Raw genomic sequence first — 21,322 nt, forward strand, 5'->3', positions numbered from 1 at the left:
TGCCATCCCGGGTTGTGGTATCCCAGGTGCCATCCCAGGTTGTGGTATCCCAGATGCCATCCCGGGTTGTGATATCCCAGGTGCCGTCCCGGGTTGTGGCATCTCAGGTGCCATCCCGGGTTGTGGTATCCCAGATGTCATCCCGGATTGTGGTATCCCAGATGTCATCCCGGGTTGTGGTATCCCAGATGTCATCCCGGGTTGTGGTATCCCAGGTACTATCCCGGGTTGTGGGATTCCAGGTTGAGGTATTGAAAATGCATCAGGTAATGGTGCAGTAGCAAAAATCGGCATTTTTTTGTTTAAATAAATTACTTTCTTAAAATCCACGACAAGATAAAACTTCTTAAACTCCTATCTTTCCTGAAACTAAAAAGAAAATCATGATTAAAAATCAATCTTAATCAAAAATCAATTAAAATTAAAATTAAAATCAATTAAATCAAAAATCAAGCTCAATATCTAATTTTATCATTTTAGTAAAGAAGCTGCAAACATACAATTCGAATTCTTTTAAAATTTAGTAACATATGTATGTATATGGTATTCTTAGTATGTAAGTAATTTTATTACATGCATACAAAAATACGCATGTGCATGTGTATTTTGTGAAGAACTTACTGTATGTATTATACAAACATTAAGTGATATAATTCTATGTAAGAAGGTAACAATCAAAGCATTTCTCTTCGCTTTGTTTACTTTTTGTTTCGGTATCTAGGTTATGTTTGTGTATATCCCCTAGTCGGTAATGCTGTTCGTATAACGACCTTTCTTATCAACAGAGCGGTTGCACTGAGTATAGTTACGAAAAAGATCGTGCGGTGACGAAACTCTAATCGTATAATACTGTTTATGTTATTGAAATTGTCAGGTCATTGTCCGCTCGTAAAGGTCGTTGTAACTTATGGGAGGATATGAACTGTATGAACTATAGTCGATAAATTTCCATTCTTTCATTGATAACAATCCTTTGTCTCTCGATATGTCTATGATCGATAAATTACACGGATATTGCTGGTCAGATTCCAATTCAATCATAGTATAAACTATACTATTACAAATTCAATTAGCATATAGTTGCATGATAGTAGCATTTGTTTTTATCTTTTCATTATCATTATCCATACATCAATTAAACATTATTCATCACGTTTTCATTGTTTTGCATACTGATTTATAGTTATCTCAAGAATTATTAAGGGTAACAGCAAAATTCTTTTTTGGTGTCTCAGTTCAAAAACATCCTTAAGAGTATCCTATGAAAGATTCCAATAAATCGTAGAACGATTACGCAAAAAAAAAAAATTTGTTATTGGCTTTAACAATTTCCAAGATTATATTTTGTAACTTCATTACTAGACTGCGGATGTTTGCATTTTTGGGAAATTTAATTTTCAAGATTTCTGTAAATTTCCAAAAATCTACAAAATACATATAATATATACAAGAATGTGGAAGACATCCAAAGTAGAATATATGTCGGAGAAGCGTCAGGAATAAGGTTGTGGGCGTTTGATAAATCTTCGTTGGAATTGGCCATCGTTGTGGTATAACAAAGGTACGGTTTGTTAACACAAGTATGGATATTACCGACTCGACAATCAACCGCGGCGGTTGGGCGCTCGCGACACTAGTGACATTGGTCTTATGCTCGATAACGAATCCGCGGTCAACGGAATGATAGATATACTTGCTCACAAAATCTAACTCAAACGTGTAATACTCACAGATCGTAAGGCGCTAGTCTCTTCGTCGATGAGATCGCAAGAAGAAATGACCCTTCGTTCCAATGATGACACAGAGGAAAACAGTGATGGGGTGTGTCTAAGGACACGAGATCATCGGATTCGTCGAGTATAGCCCTCGTTCAGGAAGTAAGGGAAATTGACGTTGCTGTCAATTGGTTAATTTGGGACAAAGACTGTCTGTCCGTTTGAAGAACTTTAATTAACAAAAACCTAGGTTTTTGCAGGTCTGCAGGTAGGTAGATGCATCAATAGCTGGTACTCATTTTGTCCGAAGGAAGCGACATATATGTTGGAGATGAAAAAACATCGGGATTTCCTATCCGAAATGTTCGGAAAATCCCCAATACCCCAGTACAGACTTTTACTATAGCTACACCTGAGTAATAAAAATAAGAAATAGTTCTAATGTTCTAATCTGGCTTTATGATGATGGGTTCGGGCTCGAAGTGATATAGTGGGTCACTAGACATAGCCACGGTCACGGGAGGGACGGGAGGGATTAAAAACAAAGATTGACCCGAGAAGTGAGGACAGGAATATGTAAGGGCAGTTTCATTTGGATTACGAGTTAATTAATTAGTTAGATAATTAGTTAGTTAATTAGTTAGTTCATTAGTTAGTTAGTTAGTTAGTTAGTTAGTGAGTGAGTGAGTTAGTAAGTGAGTGAGTTAGTTAGTCGTTGGACGAATTGCTGATTGAGTTGGTATTCATCATCCCGTGGACCGTGGATTCGTTATCGAACCTGAATTCGTTATCACCATCATCTCGACCATCCTATCGCCATTACTCATAGCCTCTTATAGTGTCCACATTTGTACCGATAAATATTAGCTACATCCGCGACGGTAAAGCAAGTAAAGGTTCATCGAACGCCCAAAAATTCTAACCTGTCTCCGACATATATATTATGACATTCAATGGACAAAACAAATTTTCATATAGACTCTATTTCTTTAACCAGGTTTATAAAAATATAAAATCGTACAAACATCCGCTATCTATCGTTATATATAAAACACACTGTATATTTTTCTAAGGACTCTATATTTCCACTTTTATTCGCTCTATTTAGGTTATGTACATACATTTTTACGGTTATAATATATTTAATATGGGATAAATTAAAATTCTTGTGAGTTCTTGTGTCTTATTAAATTATAATGTAACACGATATAATTTAAAAAAGAAAAAGAAAAGGAAAAAATAGTTGGTAAAATAAACATGCAGCAAAATAGGCAGGAAAGTGTAGTGCGAATTGAAAAGAAAAATAACACCTTAATCTAGTTTCAACCTCATTGAATGCGCTACTTTTTAATAGCCTTGAATTAGATTTCATGAGACCTAATCGACGGTTTCCTCGTTTGTTACGAACAACCTCGATAACTTTTCGTTCGTACGATCTTTTTTCAATGCGCGCGCTCGTAACACGCACTGATTACGCTTTTCACGGTGAACGAACGACAAATTATACGAATTAGCGTTACACGATCGGAGCGAACCACATTTCGGTGATGCTCCAATTAATGACACTGAAAATCATCGATAAGCGTGGCGATAAGTGCACGTGCGTTTCAAGAACCATGTGCATTGTTCTGTATATTCAACGATAGCTGATTCGATGATATTTCCAAATAAATCATTTACTTGCTCGTACAATTATCAATTCTAGCTTACATTCTGTTTATTTATTATATTACCAAGCACCGACATTCGTAACATGTTTATATTGTATAAAAATGTGTAACATGTGTTATTATATATTTGTACAGATTTCTAATAAAGTATAATTTATTATTTTGCAAATAAAACCTACCTATGATATATTTGAAATTATTAAAATATGACTGCAGTATAATTATTTTTATCAAATTATTATATTATTTTTATTTAGATATTAAATAATTCCTAAAAAAAAAGAAATGAAAATTCTTCTACTGAAGATAAAAATTAACTAAACTATAATTCTTCTAATACGCAGAAGGATGGGACTTTTCAAAAGATTAATGAGTATTAACCTTTAGTAACTAATTATCACCATTCGTCACCAAATACTACGTAAAGTGATGCATTGTTCAGTTATGTACACTTTCATCGGATGATGTCATCGTGTCTCACATGTGTCTGCGTTCGCATACCACAAGGTCGTTAGTGCTTGACTATAGGAATGACGTATATCTACATGGGGATACACCAGTACAAAAGAAACGGGAGGTCTCTGTAAACCGCAAGATACGGTAGCAACATGCGCTTCCGGTTTTTCAGAAAAGTATTAGCTACGCCCTTTAACGATGAAAAACGAAATATGAACTTACTTGTAGTTTCTCGTTATCTCTTTCTTTTTCTTGTTCTCCCTGTTTCTCCCTCCCTAACCCTATCTTTCTTTTTTTTCAACACTATGCAAAAGAAAGGGAAATATTCAATAAAAACATACAAAGCAACAAGCTCAATAGAAATCGAATTTTCTTGTCACGCACATCTCTTTAGATGTTTTTTTTATTGATCTATTTTAGGAATATCGTATTTATGCGGTGTTTTCATGTAAGTGAGAAACTCTGTATAAACGAATAGACAACGCTTATTTTTCTATTGCTCAATGACGCAATACGATTGACTTTGCGAAAAAAGCAATTAAAATTGCAAATACCATCAACGAAAAGTGGTTCGTGTTCTATGAATCATTTAACAAACCCGGTATAACGTTGTACCTTTATTTAACCACTAAAAAAAGAAGTGTGCAATTCCGATGACTTTTAATAAACAATCAAATTTATGCTAATACAAATTATTATTACTGTTGTTATTTGCGTTTATTGTAACGGGGATTAAAACTTAGTACAATCTTTGCTTACAAATATGTACGTTTAATACAACTTTGATTGCTTTTCAATTTATTACATATATATGTATTACTATAATAACTATGATTATAAGTTAATATAAATAATGATTATTCCAATTCTCATCTTAGAACAAAAAATTTTGTTATTATAAAATTTATTGGAAACCAAAAATAAACAAAAAACAAAATTTTACAGAATGATTTGTGATATTAATAAAACTCACTGATGAATGCTTGGGAGTTCGTGGCTTTTGAGATCGTGGATAGTGCTGTCTGGAAGATAAGAGAATGACACTTGCATCCGGTAAAGGGAGTTTCCGTGATTCCTCTCTTACTATTTTCCTCGGGTGTACGATTATACACAAAGAAAGAGCGAACAGTCAGTCCCCTCATCGAGCGCTCCGATTCGTTACGACTTTTCCGACCCGATCGGTATTCACCAATCGTAGAACAGTGCGATCAAGTAAAAAGGAGCCATGCCGGAAAATTTGGAAACAGGTCTTAAAGCACAATTTTTCAGTCCCTTACGAGATAAGTTTTGGAAAGATATATATTGAGTAGACGTAAACTAGTTATAGGTTGAAAGCAGATAGAGGCAGTTCAGGCAGTGGTCCGATGTTCGGCGCAGGAGGTACGAAAAGAAAATCCAAGTGTGATAAGATGGCGTCACGCACGTCAGATCTAGGGAAGAAGTGAGGGGTAGAGGAAAGACAGGAAGGAGGCAGGCCAGGCGAACGTCGCCAGGGGACTGCGGTGTGTGACAGAGAGTGTGAATACGGGTGCTGTCATGTCTTCTTCGGACCTTAAGAACGGCTACGTTTCGATCACGGTAAAATCTTGTGCACGATTCATCGTTTAATAATATCATCAATGCCTTTGTCCGGCAATAAGAATCGTTCTAGTTCTAACGCGATCGTCTCAACGATACGAAGAAGACAGAGTTAATATAGCGGCAGTCAATTTTTGTAGTGTTCGAGAAAGAACAAACGTGCAACGATAATCGGCTAAAAGGTACTCGAGAGAGAGAGAACCTTCCTCTCGGTCCTGGACACGTCGAGGAGGAGGAGGAGACGGAGGAGACGGAGGCGAACTGCCAAAGAGATGCGCGAGTTCAAGGTAGTCGTCCTCGGCTCGGGCGGGGTAGGCAAGAGTGCACTTACTGTGCAATTTGTTTCGGGATGTTTTATGGAGAAGTATGATCCGACGATCGAGGACTTTTATCGAAAGGAGATCGAAGTGGACAACTCGCCGTGTGTACTCGAGATCCTCGATACCGCCGGTACCGAGCAGTTCGCGAGTATGCGCGATCTATACATAAAGAACGGCCAAGGATTCGTCGTAGTTTATAGTCTGACGAATCATCAAACTTTCCAAGATATCAAGGCGATGAAGGAATTGATAACGCGCGTTAAAGGTACCGAAAGAGTACCTGTATTACTCGTTGCGAACAAGCTTGATCTCGAGCATCAACGCGAAGTGGATACCGCCGAGGGTAACGCTCTGGCGCAACTCTGGGGTTGCCCATTCGTCGAAGCATCTGCAAAGCATCGCACGAATGTGAACGACGTGTTTGCGGAGATTGTACGCGAGATGAACGTCAGCCCTGAGAAAGAGAAGAAAAGCTACTGTTGTTGCAGCATCCTCTAATAATTAATCAAAATCCTGAACCGTGGGCTAATTGAGCCATGTTAGGTGAAGGAAATGCATATAGTGGCTGGATCGCGGTACACTTGGTGAAAATTTCATTCATCCAGTGGCTACGCTCTCTCTCTTAGGCTCAATGTTGGGCTTGTGCTGTGAATTCGCCAATCTGTAAGACTAATATTATGATTGTAATGCCTGGATTTTTGTGAATTCAAAATACGTCAAAGACTCATGCCGTCTCTCTTGGTTCTTTTTCTATTGGAAAATCATAGCCTGCTATTTGGCTGGCTGTTAAATATTTTAATATACATGGATAGTATTATGTGTAATATTATTGTAATATATAATAGTAGATATAAGTGGGCAATGAAAGAGGTAACTCCGTCAGCAAAGGACCAATACTCGAGAGAGAAAGAATGAGAAAAGGGAATAGCAATTGGAATAGGAAAGGACACAGATACCATCGAGGGTGATAACAGAACTGCCCTGCAGTGGTTGTTACTTGTTAACAGCAAAACCAAACTCGATACGTCTAGCTTTCTGCTCAATCTAAAAGATACACCCGTTGCGTATTTGTTCCAGTCCATGAACCTCTATTACTCGCAGGTTAGATTAACAAAGCATTCAAACTATTTGCAGATATTGAAGGAATCACTGTGATGGTCAGCCATTTGAAATATTAAAAAGAATTGGAAACATTAGAATAAATGTTGTTTACAATGTACAGTCAAGAATTGGAAAGAAGATAGGTTGTTTTAGATACATTGTGCAATGATTTCCATTAATGATATGTTACCTATGCTCAATGTCAGAGGCTGCAGTACATTATATAGATGGCTTGAATGGTGTGTCGTTAATGGTACTGGTATTGATTGTACAGTTCCAATATTAGAAATACATTTTATTGAGGTGAACATGATGGAGTATTGAGAATGGTCACTAATGAATAGAATTTTATATTTAAGACCAAAATACAAATATCAAAAAGATTTCATAGTATACCAGATATTGTGTGTATTCTTATTTCAATAAGAATTACCTTGATCAGAATAAAAACTGAAAGCGTAACACCCAGTGCTTTAATCGATCAAAGCACGAAATGAAAAGGAACAAAAGAAAAGAAGAGGAAAGAAAATTGCAGTAATATTACAGAAGGACAGTAGTGCATAACATCAATCGTAAACATAATTATAGGATTTACATGGTAAAGTGTGTACGATAGAAACAAAAATACAAGATCTTTATACAATTCCAAAAAGTTTTATGGCCAATTTGAAACAAAAGAAACCAGCAAGAGGAGAGAGGTGAGACTTTGAAATGTTTTTTCACGAAGGCTTGCTGGTACATTGATCCCTTCAACTGCAAAATACGTATGTGGTACTCATAATAATCAATATATCCATTGCTTTGTACGAACAAAAAATCTCCTTTCGAAACTGATTATCATTGAGTTTGTGAATGTAAACAGATAGATGTAACAAAAAAGAAAAAAAAAAGAAGCAATGGACTCCCTTATAAGTAGTAGTAGGTCGTGTGTAATTTTTCTCGTGTGATCAAAAAAAAAATCATATTATCCGATGTTAAATACCGCTTTTATACCATAACAGTCATTACATTAGCTCGATACATTATTATTTAATGCCACCATCGAAGTCATTAATTTCCGTGTGATCACTGCATAACGTACCTTAGTAAAAAAAAAATGAGGGTTGTTCAATTTGATTATCTTCTCTTTTTTTCTTTTTTACAAATTTTAATGGGAGGATATTAATATCCTGATTTTATAAAAACAAAAGAAAATGTGAATTTATAGTTTGTATAATATCTACTTGTTCGTCTCAATTAACTGTCTTTCCGATCGATTACGAATGTTGAATTGTACACGACCGACAGCGCTTCCCGTATTCGAATGTGTCGAAGGGCCGCGATATCGAACTGAAAAGTTTCAAACGAACTGATGTACAGTATTTCTATCATTGGTAGTTAGAAAGGACAAAAAAGAAATGAGTCCAACGATATAGAATTCTTGGGAAGAGTTATCGATCGTACACTTAATTCGTTCTCTCCAATTGTCGGTGCACTTTTAGAAATGTCATTTCGTAGCGAATATGCGGGGCTGGATGTTCTTCTTTCTAACATCGCAAAGCATTTAACTTTGTGCGTTAATAACTATTATACATGGTTCGGAAATTTCTGTTTTTTTTTTTAATTTCTCATAATAAGTTTAATTATACGTTTCACGTTAGATAATTATATATTATAAGTTTAAACGATTATTTGTTATTTTTTACATTTTAGTCTCATTCCAAAATATTAGTATTTATAATTTGATACTTTAGAAACCATTATACATCACATATGTATATGTATATGTATATGTATATGCATTAGGGGAACGAAGTACTCGAATATACAGTAGAGTATATAGAGGGAGAATCCGAAGTAGCCTCGCGTATTCGTCTAATGAAGGGTGCTAATACGTTTCGTCAGTTTAAGATTGGTGAAGCGTATACCGACGTAGCGAATCGGCCATTTAATATATTTCGTTATTGTACTCAAATAATATAAACACAGACAAAGAAGAAAAAAGGGGGAAAAGTGAGTGGGAGGGGGGAACAGGAGGTGGCAACACAGATATAATTATTCGTATCCTCTATTTTATCACTCGGAAAATTCATAGTCTCGCTGTGATCCCGTAGATTATAACCGCAGTTTTTCTATTAAAAGGCGACGATAATAACCGCGTATAGAAGCCTTTCAACGGCGAATCAAAGGGCCTCTTTGTGAAACGTGTAATCGCTCTCGCTCTATTATCGTTACGTTTTTTCGCCCTCCTGGGTTTTTTGTGCTTCGCGAAAACCATAGATTGGCAAAGAGAATAATAAAAAAAGAAAGAACGAAAAAAGGAAAGAAAACTGGTAGAGTGAGGGGTTGGACACAGGGGTGGGGGAAAAGTAAAGGACGCTCATTGACTGCCCGCGGGATAGCTTTCTAAGTACATTATATACACACTAAATGCACGAAAAAAAAAAAACGGAAATAAAGGAAAAAAGAAGTTTCTATATTTGTATCGCTTCTGAACGTACACGCACACGTTTCTCCGGCGTGGGATCGCGTTTTAAGAATATTTTTCTAAAGAATGCACTGAAAACTTTTGTACACGAGAGAGAGAGAGAGAGAGAGAAAAAAAAATGAAGAGAAACCCAAAAAAACGAAAAATGCAAAAAAAAGATGATAAAGTACTACTACTAATAATAATGATAAAAAAAAACTGTCCTCTTACTTGGAAAGCTATCGAGCATTAAGAAAATACTAGAAAAAAAAAGAAATAGAAAAAGAAAAAAAATCGAGCTTCGCCTGAGTGAGCATATCAAGTGTCAAGGACCAGGTACGTTTCGTTCCCTTGTTTCTCAGCCAGCAAATATTTTTTAGTATTATCTATCGTTTCTTTTTTTTTTATTTCTTTTATAACAAAAGTGAAAGAAGGAAAAAGATTAGGAAAAGAGAAAGCACAAGAATTCACCACCTATAAAAAAAAACGATTCGCATACGATTTTATAATTAGATATAAATAAATGAATGAATAAATAAATGATATAAATATAAATATATAAATATATATATATACATACAATATATATGTATACATGCAGATTTGTTACGCAACTGGGTCACATTAATTCGAGAAACACCACGATTTAGATGTATATCGGCCTTTCAGTACTACCTGCGTATGATATTGAGTACGAAATACGTTATATTTTTTACAATGTGAAGAATCTGTAAATATTATAGCGTCGAATTATATATAATAATAATATTAATAATAATTAATAATAATATTAATATTAATGAAGGAAAAAAAATTTTGAAGGAATACTGATCTGACATTCGAAAAGACAACAATGAGAATGGCTTACAGTAAAAAAATGTGCATTTCATTGACAAACAACCTTCGCGAGATATAGTTATGTTCTTTGTTGTTTTAGCCCGTCTTTCTTTGGTTCGTTGTTCTTTGATCGGATTAACTATACTGTTCGAGCGATAATATCACTTGGGTAGACAAGAAACAGATACTCGAGACCACTCGATTGTAAACGACACCATCCGCAAAAATTGCTCGCTGGTATTTCGAATTCTTTTTTTTCTTTCTCCACCTGAGATGTTTGTTAATCGCGTCGATAAAAGAGGCGGGAGAAATAGGCGAAACGAAAACATGCGTTATTTTTTACCAGTGGCGAGAGAGAAAAAAAAGAAGTAGAACATAAGAGTACGTATCACTCGTATATTTCCCTTTTTAAAAATGCGAATGAAAATAAACGAGTATCTTTTTTTGTGACAAAATATTCTCATTCTTGATTTCGTTTTCATTTGTCAAAAATCTACTTTCAATTATCAAACGTTGTATTGTATTCCATTTATATTACCAACATAAGAATCTAGTCACTATAGAAATCTTGTAACTCAATGACATGGAAAAAATGTATGGTTCTTAACTTGGAGAAAATAATGGTTTTATTATGAAAGGCAGGACTGTACTACCCTATTGTCTAATTAATGAAAAATCGATTCTTTATATTGAAATTATTTTAAATATTAATTTTCTGATATAGTCTAAATAATGTAGCATGGATCTAATATTTGTGGATTAAAGATAGAAATCGTAATTTAATTTCAAAGACGATAGGCTGATACAGCAATTTTGTCTCATATTGCAGACCAAATTTTTTTCCATGAAAGCATTGAGACTATCCAGAGGAAGCTACCCACTTGATTTTTGCCTGTCTCAATACTGGTGCACATTTTTTCTTTGTATGCAATTTTTTCACATTTTTTTATTACTAACCATTGTACTGGCATTTTGGAAATATCGCACAAATATAATATAGAATAAAAACAAGCAACTACTTTAGTACTGATTATAAAAAACTCCTTTAGGACGTAAAGATAAAAAGTTGGAAATTTTAATAAGATGTAAAAAAAATTTTCGTTACAAGGATTGAAAATACATATAAAAAATCCCTATAATTTTTAAACTTGTAAAATTTTTAATAAATTCTTTTACATAAGTGATTCAGCAATAGAATAATCGAATTAGAAATTTATTGATCGTGAAAATATTTAATATCCGTTTGCGTTAGTTGTTTTATCGTTTATTATGGAAATAATTTTTTAAATACTTTATAATTCGATAAAAATCGCACAAAAACTAAAATCTGTAGGCTCAAACAAGAAGAGAACAAATTGTGTAACGAATTAGTGGTAAGTATATATATTTATATACATATTTACAAATATAGGGTGCGGCAATATCTCTGATCACTTAAAAATATCTGAGGTTTACTTCCGTTTTTTTAAAATTCCGTGCCATACTTTGGTGTGACTGGTAGAGTAGAGAATGATTTCGACGACTCCTAATTCAATGTCATTCAACAAGAAATAAAACAGTAAGGAACAAACCTTACGTCATAATAAATGTTCGAAGTGGTGTCCATTTAAATCGATGCAGCTTTGAAATCGTCGAATTGTCAAAGCCCGTGTACTTGTTATCATTTCCGGATTGATTGTAGCACATACTGCAATGAGTCTTCGTTTCATATCTTGTAATATTCTCCCTGTATTAGTCGTTGGACATATTTACATTTGTAACCAATAACGCTACTGTCTCATGCATTATGCACGGTAAAAACTACTTGATAGAATCTTCCTCAATCGATGGATAGGACGTGATGGGTCAGTTTCGTGGCTAGCTTATCTTCCTGATATTTATTAGTGATTAAAAACACCATTCGATTTCTGTGGGAAATATCAAAAAATACTGTGTACCGAAAAAAGCTAACAATGCTATTAAGCATGAAACAAAGACTCAATCAATTTGAAAATGATAAGTGAACAGGCTTCGGCAATTCGATGATTTCAACATTTGCACCACTTCATCATGACGTAATATTTGTTGCTGCCTTGATTTGTGTCTTTTATTTATTGTTAAACGACCTTGTATTAAGGGTTGTTGAGATCGTCTAAACATTCTATATTTTACCAAGCATAAAAAAGTAATTTAAAAGAACGGACGTGACCTTGAAATCTTTGAAAATGCTTCACCTACAAAAAGATTATTACTGCTATATTATGACCCCCTTCACACTATGCAACTTTAGTAATCAAAATTTTTCCATATCTCTAAAAATAGCGGAAATACTCAAGATGATCAGAGTTATTGCCACAGCCTGTGTATTAATATTAATATTATAAATACAATATATTTTACCTAATGCAACTATTGTGGCATATCATGAAGTATATTAAATTTCTGCTTTAGCATTTTGTGAAGTTTCAGGATGGTATCGATAAAGGCCAACTTAGATCTATTAATAGTAAAAAAAATGAAATAGATTACATAAATGTAAACTTAAAATATAAGTAGTTCAAATTCAACAAAGAATCAATATTCATAATCCATTCCCACTTTTATTTATTTCGGGACAAATAGATCGTTCATTCTCCTAATACATTCATAAGCTTCTGTTGCAGGTACTTTCAGACAAGCAGAAATTATTTCGTAAGTCATATAACAATTTGAAACTTTCAGAGAATGAGGTATTTTATATGTTGCTTCACTATATTTATTGCACTTATTATATTCAAAGCACTGATCACTGAAATGATCTAAAGTGTTTAAAACATCTTGCAGAAAATTTGCAGAATCATTTTCTGTCTGATCATTTAAATGCGTAATACAGGTAGTGAATAGATCCGCATAAGGACTATGTCTTATGCTTCCATCGAGTTGGTTGATATTTTTAATTAATGCTTGATATACTTGCTCATAATTTTTCATTTCTTCAAGCGATATAAAAGTTCTACAGAAACGCGTGAGAGATTTAAGTAAAAATGTGAATAAATCGCATCCACCGATAGATGGATATTCTAGAGATAAACAACACGCCTCTATCGTCACACGTAGAATATGATCGAATGCATCCATTTCGTCATTCCATCCAAAAACGATCCAATAAATTATAGTAAGCTCAGAACATATTCTCTGATATTCTTCTTCGGTCGAACGAATGATCAAATGGCGCAGAAAATCTTCTCTTAATAAACTTAAATTAGACAAATAATGTCGCAATTTTTCTGAAGTTTTTGGATCTTCTTTTAATCTGTTCAATACAAAAAAACAACGTCTTTGATAATCTTCGATTATATAAATTACACTGACGCCTTTTTGTATAAAATACCAAATGGAACTGAAATGTAACTTGTCTATTGGTTCAATGACAGAATCAATCCCATCAATAATGTCTTTTCTTATTTTAACAGGAAAAATTTTGTTTTCCAAAAAATATGGCAATATTCTTGTTATCTGAATAAATATTTCATTGCTTACATATTTGGAGATGCTTGTATTTTTTCGAAGGAATGACATTCTTCTTGAAAGAACTATTATCAACTCTTTAATATTCGTATCTTTGGTACATTTCACCTGCAGTTTGCGAATACTATTAAGAACAGAACTTATGTTTGATGCATTAAAGGTATCTTGCCTTAAATATGGTATATAAACGTTATTTATCAAGTCATGTACTTTAATTACAGAATTGTCTAACATGATATTCACGAGGTCCATGAATTTCTTAGCATTCCATTCTGTATTTTCTATGCAAATAATTCTTAGCACACTTGTTAATAATATTTGATTATTGCCTTCTCTTATTTGCATAAATGGTGATAATAAAAGTAAATCATTAGGAGAAATCATGATATTTCTATAATGAGAATGACCAATAGTAATTTTCAAAAGTACTATTAGTACCATTTTAGGATTTTTTAAAAGAAACAGTAAAACCGTTTTTAAATTTGTGGAAGTTTGTAAATTTGTGTTTCGCATAATAAACTCGTGAAATGCTTCATCTGTGTGCGGACAACCCAAATAACTTTTACCATCATATTTCGTTAAATACATCGTTATAACCTCGTAAATATTTGTTACACTTTGACACGATAATATTCTTATAACTAAAGTGTAACTGAATTCTTTCAAATCTTCCTCTGTTGATTGCATAAGAATAAAAGTAAGATATTCTAACAGTGTTAAACAGTCTTTTTTTTCTAGTAATGATCTATTGTCATAAATGAAATCAAGCACCATGCGGTCCCATTCTTTGTACCTACATAGTAATTCTCTCATGAGCTCCTTTTTACCACTATGTATGGCACAACAGAGTTCTGATAGACTTAAAGCAAAGCTCGACTGTTTAGGATCTGATTTACATGATAATTGCTGTAAACATTCTATCAAATGCGTGTTCTCCGATATTTCCTTATCATTTGATACAAAATCTATAAAGTAATAACATTCAATTCCAATGGAACGTTGTAAGGAGATCATATTGTTCTCTTGATCATCCAACTCTGCCCAGCTTAAGTAAATATTACAATCAACTTCTTTGATTTTAGTCAGCAATAAGTTTACCAATTGTTGATTTAATGTCGATATAGTATTTCCTATCAATGTACTTTCACACTTTACAAGTGCCTCTCTTCCAAACGTAATGTTATACAATTTTTCAAGTTCACTAGAAATCAATATTTTTTTATTTTTGCTTTCCAAACATTTTCTTATTGTACAAATTAATTTCTTTAACATGATACCATGTTGTTCACATTTCTTTAAGCCTGATGCTTCCATTAAATAAGGTAACTTTGGATTTGTTAACAATAGTAAGAATTCTTCAAAACTCATTAATAAATTTTGTACGCTTTCCTCGACATTCTTGGACTGTACACTACATTCCTTTAATTGAGAGAATTTAGTGTATATGATTAGTATCAATTGATATATAGCTTTAACTAATCTTTGAAAGGGTAATCTGTCTATACATTTTGTAACTGTTTTCACTACCTCTGTACACAGATCAAGTGGCATATATAAAAGAGATTCAATTAAAACCTCCTCATACTCAAGATTCCATAATATTTGTATAAGCAAATATGGAGATAAAGGTGGACACATATCAACCAAGTGACCACTGACAAGATCTTCTGCCAAACGTTCTTGATTCTCAAAATTAGTATTTAATAATAAGTATTTATATGACTGTATACATCTTTCATTATTTATTGAAGTCTTTTCCTCTATAGGTATATTATAGATTTTAAATATATTGTTCATTGATTTACATATGTGTTCAATATGATTATTATTCTCAGTTGTAATGCACAAAGTAAGTAATTTCAATTCTCCACATTCTTGACTCATTTTCATTAGATACATTTGAATCTTTTTGTAAAATTCATTTAGTTTGTCTGACCATTCCATCTTAGTATAATTAATTAGAACTATATTGTTTCATGAAAGCCTTTCCTTTATCGATAGAGATTCATATGTACATCTTTACATAAAGACCTCTGAAAATTAAATACAATTGTTATTAAATATATCAATTACTAAAATGGCATTTGTAAGTATGAATTCAATATACATAAATAACTATGATATATGATATATGAAATAATCCAAACTACATTAGAACAAATGACTTGCATAACATAAAAATAAAAAATATATAAAAAATATATAAAATATTAACATTACCATGAGTTTGTAGAATAATAAGACAATATACTCATCCTTTATATTTAAACATAATTACAATTTTTAATTTAAAATTATGCTTCAATATCAGTTGCTCAGATAAGTTTATACGTTTCTTTAAAATCCAGTGAAAAATGTATACTACATCAATAATAGATAATTTTATCATTAAGGTTACGACATTAGCGAATAACAAGTTATAAAAGCTACAACTGAGTTAATCAGATTTGTTCACAGAAGAAAAATGGTTCGTGCGTGGTACATGGATAACAGCGATGCCGATCAACGGTTAGAACACCATAAAGAACTACCTGAATATATTTCTCTTGAGGATTTGTTCAAGAAAACAGGCGTTGAATATTTTAAGGTTAGGTCACATTTGTATACTTCAGTAAAATTTTTTCATTATTGACATCTATCGCTCGATTGTAATTTTGTAATCGTATTACTTCCGTTTTATGCTCGTGCGCATTGAATAAAAATTATGTAAAAAAGAAATTATCTTCAAATTTGACCTTCATATGTTATTGAAAAAATTACGTTGTATTAACGTTCTATTTTTCATATTTTATTTATATATTTAACTTGATGTTAATGTAGATTGATTACAAAAACTATCAAAATGATAATACGTTGACGGTATTGAAAGCAGAACGTGGTTATACATACGAAGACGAAATACAATGTTCAGAGGAATGTCTCCCGAATTACGAGGAAAAAGTAAGTACAATTTCTATTTCTTTCGATAAATTTCCATGATAATTTATCAAAATAAAGTAATAAAAATTATTTCTTAAATTTTTAGATAAAAAATTTCTTCACCGAACATCTCCATACTGATGAAGAAATAAGGTTAATTTTGGATGGATCAGGATATTTTGATGTTAGAGACGAGAATGACCAATGGATACGTATTGAAGTTAAAGCTGGAGATTTGATAATTATTCCAAGTGGAATATATCATAGGTTTACCTTGGATATTAAAGTAAGTATTCTATTACATTTTTAAGTTTTATTAAAAATTACATCATTATGGTTTTCCAGAATTACATCAAAGCAAAACGTTATTTCGTGGGCGAACCTGTTTGGTTACCATACAATAGACCAGCTGACGGCATGGAATGCCGTAAAAATTACCTAAATCGTTTAAACAATGGCTTTCAAATAAAGTCTCTTTAATGTTTGCTATAAACTTTATAGAATAGAAGACATATACAAATTCTAATTGTGCAAAATTTACATAGATTTAGACAGCATACAATCACACAATTCATATTCACATTCCTGCCTATTATGAAAAATACTTTTTTCTGAGATTGTTGTATCACTAAAACATCCAATTTTTATAAAATGAATGTATAAATTTCATAAAATTTATCAATTGTTATTAAAGATATAAACTTTTCATATATATATAATTGCATAGTAATCTTATATTCATGATAATTACCTACCCCTGTTACTTGTAATAAAGATTATTATATTTTTTACATTATATACATACACATAAACTTTATATAAATACTGAATTGTTTTGTCTCAATTGTTAAATATTCTTGTGGTCCATTTGAACTTTTATATTCCTATACAAATTTCATTTGCATGTCATTTTATGAAATAACAAGCTTTTGATTGCCAATACATGACACGTTTTAAAGCGAAATTATTTCTATAATTGAATATAATGTATAACGAAACTCAAAATAAATGTCACAATAAATGTACAATACACTTCATCATAACTTCATAAGAAATGTGATAAATGAAGTAGATCTAGTTGTTATTGAACTCTAAATATCATTGTCAAAATATAAAAATTGTAGCAAAAAATAAATACAATTATCAATCTTGGTTCTAGTAATATACAATGTAGTCTTAATCAACGAGAAAAGAAAAGAAACAACGAAAATTGTTTTCCATCTACGTAGATAAGTAAAGCATACATAACATTCTTGCTTCATACACAAATAAAAAACAATCAAATCGAACTTGTTATTGTTAAAAAAAAGAAAAGAGAGATAGTCAATTTTCCTATTACTGTCATCTAGTAAATTAAAATTCAGCATTAACTGTAAAATTGCTTTCAACTTTATCTTGCATTACTCCCCATTTTTGATACTCTCCTACTTTCTTTTCAAAAAAGTTTGTTTTACCTTCTAAAGAGATGTGCTCCATAAAATCAAACGGATTTTCGGACATATAAATCTGAAAATAAAAATATTTAAAATTAATATACATATTAATTTGGTCAATATTAGTATTAAAATTATAATACTTTTACAAACCTTTTCACAGCCTAATTCTGTAAGTAATCTATCAGCAACAAATTCGATATATTGACACATAAGTGTACAGTTCATTCCTATCATTTGAACAGGTAAAGCTTCCGTTAAAAATTCTTGTTCAATTTTGACGGCATCTTTAATAATTGATGTGACCCGATCGCAAGATGGTTTTTGTACAATATGTTTGAACATCAAACATGCGAAATCACAATGTAATCCCTAAATTAAGTAAACTAGTTGATTTTATGTAGTACTGTAACTTTTGTACTCATCCCACATATATATTATGCAAAGTTGGAAAGAAGATTGACAGGATTATATAATCAACTGGACGCGTATTCTTTTCGCTCGTCTTCTTTCTAATTCTGCATATCACAGTTTTTTTTACTATGTATTAAAACAATTGTATACTAACCTCATCTCTAGAAATAAGCTCATTACTAAATGTAAGTCCTGGCATTAAACCTCTTTTTTTCAGCCAGAAAATAGCGGCAAAACTACCGCTAAAGAAAATACCTTCCACTGCAGCAAATGCAACCACACGTTCAGGAAATGTGGCACTCTCATGATTTATCCAATTTAATGCCCAGTTAGCTTTTTTCGCAACGCATGGTAAATTTTCAATCGCATTGAACAGAAAGTCTCTATGAACAAACAATATCAATGAATAGAAGTTTTTAAATAAAAGTTGTACAATAACATTCAATAATTGATAAAAAAGATACTTTATTATTTACCTCTCTTTGATATCTGTGATATATGTATCAATCAACATGGAGTACATTTCTGAGTGCACATTTTCTATGGCGACTTGAAAACCATAGAAACAACGTGCCTCGGTTACTTGTACTTCCTGACTAAATCGTTCGACAAGATTCTCATTAACGATTCCATCAGAAGCCGCAAAGAATGCTAAGACATGAGATATGAAATGTTTCTCATCACTAGTCAAATGATTCCAGTCAAATACATCCTGTGAAGATATATAATATAATTATTAACTTATATGCTTCTTTTTAAGTCTAACTATTTGTAGAATTATACTTTAGAAAGATCCACTTCCTCAACAGTCCAAAATGATGCTTCAGCTTTTTTATACATTTGCCAAATGTCAGGCCATTGAATAGGAAAGACAACGAATCTACGTGGATTTTCTTTCAGTAATGGTTCTAATTCTGGATTAAATCCATTTTCTTTTAAAATTGTCATTTTTACATCTTTGGCTTTAGTTCCCTGAAAATACATAAAAATATTATAAAAATCTTATAATTAATCATCTTAATCATATAAATGCAAAACAATTATGTATTACATTTTTGATACCATTCTCTTGTGAAATAATTGGAGAAATACATAATTTCTTTGGAGAAGTCTAAAAACAGAAATATAAAAGTTAATACATGGAAGATATTTTGCTAAATTAACAGTCACAGTATCAAATAATAAGAGTTATAAGTAAAAATAGTTTGTTTGTCATATACCTATTAGATTTAATAGCATTTTGAAGAACAGAAATACATAGAAAATCATGAAATGACAAATATTATTGTATTACATAATTACATGTAATAGTATTTACACAATTCAAGAAAAGCTATGATAACCTATGTATGAATTCATTTCTTACCGAACAAAACATTAATCAGAATACTATAAACAATAAGTAATCTACAAAATATCACAATATTCCACCTTTTTATCATGTATACTAATATGCTAATATTCACACATTATACTTTATTATAAATCTGAGAAATTTTATAGAACATAACACAAATTATAATATAAATATTTAATTATTAATAGTATTTTTTTGGTTTTTTCAATCGATTATATTTAACAGAATTATGTTTATCTGTTTATAACAAGCTGAATATAACAAATCACAATTTTTCTATGGAAAAATAAAGCAGAAGTATGTCTTACATCTGTGTTAGACATGTGGAACTGACATGTGGAAAAATAATTTAATATGTTAATATATCATGTAATTTAATATTGTAAGTTCTGATTTTCATTATCTAATAAAATTTACAATTCGTTATAAAAACAAGTCACTATAAAATTAATAACTTATATCTAACAAATCGACATAACTATCTTTTATGCCGAATTAATTTCTCAATATATGTAGAATATCTACAAATAGTATGATATAATTTGAATTTTTTTATTATAATTAATAAATATAAGTTATAATTAATAAAAATGGAACCAAAAAAAGAAATAAAACCTCTTCTTGATAACAGTTTTAGTAATTAACTTAGATAAAAATTCTTTAGTAATAATTCAGAAAGAACTTGAGAAAGAATTAAGAAAAAATAAATAACTGACAAAGAAAACTAAGCAATAATCAATCTAGAATATAAGATTTCAGATAAATTAGGATTATAAAGTAGGATTGTAAAGTACAAATAAACTTACGTTATCTTTCAAAGAAAACTTTTCAAGACGTCTATGAATATTTTCCTTTGTTGAAATTTGAAGTGGCATCGTAAAATTCAACGAATCTTACAGGAAAAGTGAATAAAGAATACAAGTTTCAAAAAGTTGTCAGCACTCCACGAAAACCAACCAAATGCTCAGAGTAAACTATAAGTATTCCAGAAGTATACATTCTTTACCCATAATTTCCTTCTGCTTCGCGCCAAATTACTGGCAACCAATCGAATAATTACCTGTTGCCGCCAAAAACGTTTTCACATCTACAATATCATAAAAGGCACATATTTGTGAATGATATTTGTTTGAAAATATTTAAAAATAGTTATTTTGCATTCTACAATGACAATAAGAGTGAAAATTATAATATATTGACATTGGCTTTTCCCGCGTATTTCTTAATATGTTATGGAAGGGAAATATTATTATCAATATAAGGCATAATCTTCAACGAAAGGCCTAATACCAGAAGTTATGCTGTCATTCAAAGAGATTCAAAGCATACGGCCATCGTTTCCTAGCTAATTATTATCTTCCATCATTATTTTATTTGTCTTAATGATACATCTCGAACTCCAAATTATTCTATTTTGCCACTTCATGCTTAATAACGAATGATTAAAAAATTATATGAATATTAGAGTCCGTTTACATTGGACCTGCAATAAATGATAAGAGTGACAATGAGAGCGAAGCACTGATACAATATTGTGTTATATGAATACAGTGTGTTTTATGCATGTATACACGTCATAATTGCGTGTAT

The 21,322-nt window shown here is 31.7% G+C and overlaps 5 protein-coding genes across 15 annotated transcripts in view; 2 read left to right on the top strand and 3 right to left on the bottom strand.

The window, feature by feature from the left end:
• Nucleotides 1-4,948, bottom strand: part of LOC100741957 (phospholipid scramblase family member 5) — a 13,629-nt gene extending 8,681 nt beyond the window's left edge. Inside the window, exons 1-3 of one of the 4 annotated variants that reach the window (XM_024371255.2) lie at nt 4,815-4,947; nt 191-369; nt 1-136 (exon numbers count right to left, since the gene is read on the bottom strand). In XM_024371255.2, coding sequence (XP_024227023.1) covers nt 1-136; nt 191-294 — 240 coding nt within the window. In that variant the 5' untranslated portion in view covers nt 295-369; nt 4,815-4,947. Of the gene's footprint in view, nt 370-621; nt 699-4,063; nt 4,145-4,814 lie in introns of those variants that run through there. The other 3 variants (XM_033323779.1, XM_033323778.1, XM_033323780.1) reach the window with 3 other exon arrangements.
• A 20-nt stretch (nt 4,949-4,968) lies between these two features.
• On the top strand, nt 4,969-9,408 carry LOC100742450 (ras-related protein Rap-2a). 3 transcript variants are annotated; one of them, XM_012391884.3, is made up of 2 exons: nt 4,969-5,088; nt 5,169-9,408. In XM_012391884.3, exon 2 carries the CDS (start codon nt 5,692-5,694, stop codon nt 6,235-6,237), a length of 546 nt encoding a protein of 181 aa, XP_012247307.1. In that variant the 5' UTR covers nt 4,969-5,088; nt 5,169-5,691; the 3' UTR covers nt 6,238-9,408. The 3 variants fall into 3 exon arrangements, with proteins under 3 accessions (XP_012247307.1, XP_012247308.1, XP_012247309.1); XM_012391885.3 differs by having other exon boundaries at nt 4,995-5,088; nt 5,163-9,408; XM_012391886.3 differs by lacking the exon at nt 4,969-5,088 and having other exon boundaries at nt 5,186-5,419; nt 5,560-9,408.
• Nucleotides 9,409-12,676: 3,268 nt separating this feature from the next.
• Nucleotides 12,677-18,034, bottom strand: LOC100742078. Of its 2 annotated transcripts, none has more exons than XM_033323777.1 (2): nt 17,983-18,034; nt 12,677-15,642 (listed from the first exon to the last, which is right to left on the bottom strand). In XM_033323777.1, exon 2 carries the CDS (start codon nt 15,551-15,553, stop codon nt 12,707-12,709), a length of 2,847 nt encoding a protein of 948 aa, XP_033179668.1. In that variant the 5' UTR covers nt 15,554-15,642; nt 17,983-18,034; the 3' UTR covers nt 12,677-12,706. The 2 variants fall into 2 exon arrangements, with proteins under 2 accessions (XP_033179668.1, XP_003493624.1); XM_003493576.4 differs by lacking the exon at nt 17,983-18,034 and adding an exon at nt 16,141-16,269 and having other exon boundaries at nt 12,683-15,642.
• LOC100742325 (1,2-dihydroxy-3-keto-5-methylthiopentene dioxygenase) lies at nt 15,869-17,247 on the top strand. The gene is made up of 4 exons (XM_024371258.2): nt 15,869-16,196; nt 16,430-16,549; nt 16,635-16,814; nt 16,874-17,247. Exons 1-4 carry the CDS (start codon nt 16,074-16,076, stop codon nt 17,006-17,008), a joined length of 558 nt encoding a protein of 185 aa, XP_024227026.1. The 5' UTR covers nt 15,869-16,073; the 3' UTR covers nt 17,009-17,247.
• Nucleotides 17,004-21,242, bottom strand: LOC100741599 (ribonucleoside-diphosphate reductase subunit M2). Of its 5 annotated transcripts, none has more exons than XM_012391879.3 (8): nt 21,023-21,242; nt 20,539-20,819; nt 19,427-19,486; nt 19,159-19,347; nt 18,852-19,087; nt 18,530-18,758; nt 18,115-18,333; nt 17,004-18,034 (listed from the first exon to the last, which is right to left on the bottom strand). In XM_012391879.3, exons 2-8 carry the CDS (start codon nt 20,605-20,607, stop codon nt 17,882-17,884), a joined length of 1,155 nt encoding a protein of 384 aa, XP_012247302.1. In that variant the 5' UTR covers nt 20,608-20,819; nt 21,023-21,242; the 3' UTR covers nt 17,004-17,881. The 5 variants fall into 5 exon arrangements, with proteins under 5 accessions (XP_012247302.1, XP_033179672.1, XP_012247303.1 ...); XM_033323781.1 differs by having other exon boundaries at nt 20,539-20,706; nt 20,793-21,242; XM_012391880.3 differs by lacking the exons at nt 20,539-20,819; nt 21,023-21,242 and adding an exon at nt 20,041-20,136.
• Nucleotides 21,243-21,322: the final 80 nt, after the last annotated feature.

This window comes from Bombus impatiens, unplaced genomic scaffold, assembly GCF_000188095.3.
Source record: "Bombus impatiens unplaced genomic scaffold, BIMP_2.2 scf_1274, whole genome shotgun sequence".
NCBI lineage: Eukaryota > Metazoa > Arthropoda > Insecta > Hymenoptera > Apidae > Bombus > Bombus impatiens.